This window comes from Symphalangus syndactylus, chromosome 12 (genome assembly GCF_028878055.3).
Source record: "Symphalangus syndactylus isolate Jambi chromosome 12, NHGRI_mSymSyn1-v2.1_pri, whole genome shotgun sequence".
In the NCBI taxonomy this organism is placed as follows: Eukaryota; Metazoa; Chordata; class Mammalia; order Primates; family Hylobatidae; genus Symphalangus; species Symphalangus syndactylus.
The window spans coordinates 87,801,764-87,806,189 of NC_072441.2; the positions used below are offsets into that span (position 1 = coordinate 87,801,764).

Below are 4,426 nucleotides of genomic sequence, written 5' to 3' on the forward strand. Positions count from 1 at the left end.
GAATTCCAAGAAACAGAAAAAAAAAATGAGAAATTCAAGACAGTATGAAGGCAATGAATAGAAGTAATGAAATCAAGTCAGCCGGGAATGTATAGAGAACAACAATTAGAGGTGTTCGACTGGAGAATAGGATTAGATTCTGAGATAATAGCCAGGTTAGAGCCAGATTGCAAATGGCATTGGCTTCCAAGCAAATGATCTGTATTTAATTCAGGAGTCAACAGATGTATAATCCCAACTTTATCACTAACCCATACTGTGCAACAAGCCGGATAAGGCTCAACAACCTGGGATTCCATTTAGAGAAAAAAAGTAGAGAATGGAAACTCCCCAGGGATGAGAATAGGAAGGATACTTTGAACAACGATAGAGAAAGTGTATTCTTGGTGGCAGTGATTGTGTCATTGAAAAGGCTGATTAGGTCTGGGGTGAGCTAACAGAAGACGGAGTGAACAAGAGGCTAAATAGGATGAGAAACAAGATGCCATATAATTTAGGGATGAGAGAGAAAGAAACAATGTGGCTAGAAAGAAGAACATCAGTTTGATATCTCAGAGGAAGAGAAGGTTTGAGTGGTGGTTAATAAACTGTACAGAGAGAGAATGAAGGAGACATAGAAAGAATGAAGGTGGAGATCTCTGGGGCTGTGCGAGAGTCAGTGACCACTGAATCCCCAGCACCTAGTGTAGTACCTGAGAACTAGTGAATAAATGTATTAGTGGGGTCATCACCAAAGATGGATTAGATATATACTCAATGACCAAGGACTCAAAGAAGAGGAGAGAAAAACTTGGGGAGATGCTGACATCTCTGCAGGTAGTATGACGTAACCAGAAAACAAGTCGTAATGAAAAAATGGAAAGATCTAGGATAAGGAAGCACCATGATATGCAAAAGAAAAAAAGCGCTGAGTAGAAATAGCAGAAAAATACTAAGCTTCTTGGGGACAGAAAGTTTATTCTCCAAGTCCCTCTTTCCCCTTAGCTTTGCCTGGATGTATTACTCGATGTTGAATTAGTAAAAGTTGAAGGCACTTTTTAGGGTCTTCAGCAGAAAGCAGAATCCTAGAATATCCTACAAATACGAGACAACTTGAGAACTATAAAAGAAAGAAAAGGCCTTGTTCCCATAGCCCACAAGAGGGCTGAGCTCAGCGATACACTCCACGTGGCTCAGGAGCTTCTGGCAGAGCACAGAGCCATCAGAGAGAGGGGCCCAGAGAGCAGAGAGAGGCTCTGTTGACATGGCCAGCCCAGCTCCTCATCCCATCCATAACCCTGCTGCCCTGCAATGACTCTCTTCCCAGCAATAAAATCTGGGTCACAGGAGCTGGAGCTCTAGCCATCACTTGTCTCTAATAAATAACTCCCATTGATTTTCCAGCTCAGGGCCTCACCACTCCTTCACCGTAAGCGCCGGGGGGCAGACCTGGAAAATCACTCGCACATTATTGGTGCTCTTCCTCCCCCATCCTCACCAAGGTGCATATAAACCCTGAATAGCCTGAAGTCTAAGGGCATGAATATCAGACGCTAGGGGGACAACCACTGTGTTGTCTGCTACCCTCATCCTGGTCACTGCTGCTGCTATAACAGCCCTAGGCCAGGAATATGAACAAGCTGCTGCTTTGGGTCTCTGTCCTCACCAGCCTCCTGGAAGCCTTTGCTCACACAGGTAAGGAGGTCAAGGAATGGTCAAGAATCATAAAGTGAGAAAATAGGTTGAAGCTGAGATATCTTTTCCCTGCATTTATGCTGAAGGTCATTATCTTTCTTTCTTTATCCCGCAGACCTCAGTGGGAAGGTGTTTGTATTTCCTAGAGAATCTGTTACTGATCATGTAAACTTGATCGCACCGCTGGAGAAGCCTCTACAGAACTTTACCTTGTGTTTTCGAGCCTATAGTGATCTCTCTCGTGCCTACAGCCTCTTCTCCTACAATACCCAGGGCAAGGATAATGAGCTACTAGTTTATAAAGAAAGAGTTGGAGAGTATAGTCTATACATTGGAAGACAAAAAGTTACATTCAAAGCTATTGAAAAGTTCCCGGCTCCACTGCACATCTGTGCTAGCTGGGAGTCCTCATCAGGTATTGCTGAATTTTGGATCAATGGGACACCTTTGGTGAAAAAGGGTCTGCGACAGGGTTACTCTGTGGAAGCTCAGCCCAAGATTGTCCTGGGGCAGGAGCAGGATTCCTATGGGGGCAGGTTTGATAAGAGCCAGTCCTTTGTGGGAGAGATTGGGGATTTGTACATGTGGGACTCTGTGCTGCCCCCAGAAGAGATCCTGGCTGCCTATCAGGGTACCCCTCTCCCTGCCAATATCCTGGACTGGCGGGCTCTGAACTATGAAATCAGAGGATATGTCATCATCAAACCCTTGGTGTGGGTCTGAGGTCTTGACTCAACAAGAGCACTTGAAAATGAAAGGACCGTCTAAGAGGTCTGCTCAAAGCAACTGGATACTAGATTTTACACCTGCAGCTCTTTCTTCTTTGAATTTCCTGTCTGTATGTCTGCCTAATTAAAAATATATATATTGTATTATGCTACCTGCATTTGTTTAGTGTTTGTCACAGTCCCATATCTTTATCTTATATCTACTACTTATCTATCTACTACTTATTTGGTAATTGGTGTTTCATTATCCCAAAAAATCAAATTGCCAAGTATGGGGAGGAAAACATATAAGTAACTAGAAAGATATATCACAAAGCCAGAGCACTCGATGAGCAGGACAGTGGCAATACTTAAAAGCTACTAACAATCATTTTAATAACGATTCAAAATACGTGTGGAATTGCAATCACAATTCTCCTATTTGTTTTTCCAGCTACAAATCGATCAAAAAAGGTCTGAGGTTGCATCAGGGAGACAACTATAATGATATAAGTAAGCGATAGTTGAGAACCTGACAGCAAGTAATAAGACAGGAATAATAAAACTAGAAGAAGTCAGAATGAAAACCAAAAAGGTATGAGACTAAGATCATTTTGTATGAAGACAAACATAAATTTATGTCCCAAAAACCTCAATAGGACTGTACAATGCTTGATTTTCATAATGTTCTCTTGATGTCATCAAAAAATATTATACTCTGAATATTGCTCACATGAATATGCTGTCTAAAATTCTTCCATGGATTCCCACTTCTTACAGGACATGATTTAAACCTCTAAATATGACATTGCCCTCCATAACCTGGTCCCACTTACTCTCTCTGAAGTGTACACAGGGAGTACACACAGAATACTCTCCGAAATGGACTTTCCATGTACATTTCAGACACAACTCTTAGCAGAGCAAGTGACATCCTAACTATCACACTGCAAAATAATTTTCAGATGCTATTACTAGTAGTTATTTTTATGGTTATGAAAAGCATGGAACATAGTGCCTGGCCCATCGTCAACAGATATGAGTTGCATTCCCAGAGAAGAAAGGATCCCAGAGGGAGTTTGAGCTACATATACGGGAAATAAGACAGCCTTTTCTCACTGATAATAAGTAGAGCATGAAGTCAATGGAATCAGAAAGATAGCATCCAGAAGCTTCAGGATGGTAACCAATGTCATGATTTCAAACTCATGAGGCCATTTGGCCAGAATGAACAGAGGCAGTCATCAGATATGAAGAAGTGGGATAGAATCTGGAAACTCCATAATGGGGCAATGGGGTGGAAGCAGAGAGGAGCAGACAGAACCTGGGAAGATTTGCGCAAGTACTTAAATGGAGTAGTAGGGGCTTCATAAGAATATTTCAACCTCATTTCTGGTGAGGTGGTATGATGGTTCGGATATGGTTTGTTTGCCGCCACCAAACCTCATCTTGAAATTTTATTCCCAATATGGTGTTGTTGGAAGGTGAGTCCTAGTGAAAGTCGTTTGGGCTATGGGGGTGGGTCCGTCATGAATGTTTTGGTGCTGTTCTCACGGTAATGAGTGAGTTCTCATTCTTATGAGAGTGCATTAACTCATGTGGGATCAGATTAGTTCTTGCCAGATGTAGCTGTTATAAAGCCAGGATGTCCCTTAGATTTTGTTCTCTTCCCACATGTTCACTTTCCCTTTGACTTTCTCCACCATGTTTTGACCCAACACAAAAGCCCTCACCAGAAGCCAGAGGCATGATCTTTAACTTCTCAGCCTGCAGAACGATGAGCCAGATAAACCTCTTTTCCTTATAAATCACTGAGTCTCAGGTATTCTTTTATAGCAACACAAAATGAACTAAGACAAGTAGAACTTACTTAGAACATTGAGTTGGTTAGGTAGACAGGGATTTTAGCAATATGAGAAATTATTAATTTCTGATTGACAGCTCATGAGTTAAGGCTTGCTTTATGCTTTCTTAATATTAACCACCTTTCCATAAACTTGTACTGTGAGTACTAGAAAGGTCTATATATTCTTGCATAACAGATA

General features: G+C 41.7%; 1 protein-coding gene across 1 annotated transcript; it reads left to right on the forward strand.

The window, feature by feature from the left end:
• The first annotated feature begins 1,514 nt into the window (after window positions 1–1,514).
• Window positions 1,515–2,554, forward strand: APCS (amyloid P component, serum). Its single transcript, XM_063628167.1, has 2 exons — window positions 1,515–1,674; window positions 1,790–2,554. Exons 1-2 carry the CDS (start codon window positions 1,611–1,613, stop codon window positions 2,395–2,397), a joined length of 672 nt encoding a protein of 223 aa, XP_063484237.1. The 5' UTR covers window positions 1,515–1,610; the 3' UTR covers window positions 2,398–2,554.
• The last annotated feature ends 1,872 nt before the right edge of the window (window positions 2,555–4,426 follow it).

Coding starts and splice junctions, on each gene's coding strand:
- APCS (XM_063628167.1), top strand. CDS start 1,611: ATGAACAAGCTGCTGCTTTGGGTCTCTGTCCTCACCAGCCTCCTGGAA. Junction 1,675..1,789: donor GGAAGCCTTTGCTCACACAG/GTAAGGAGGTCA, acceptor TTTATCCCGCAG/ACCTCAGTGGGAAGGTGTTT.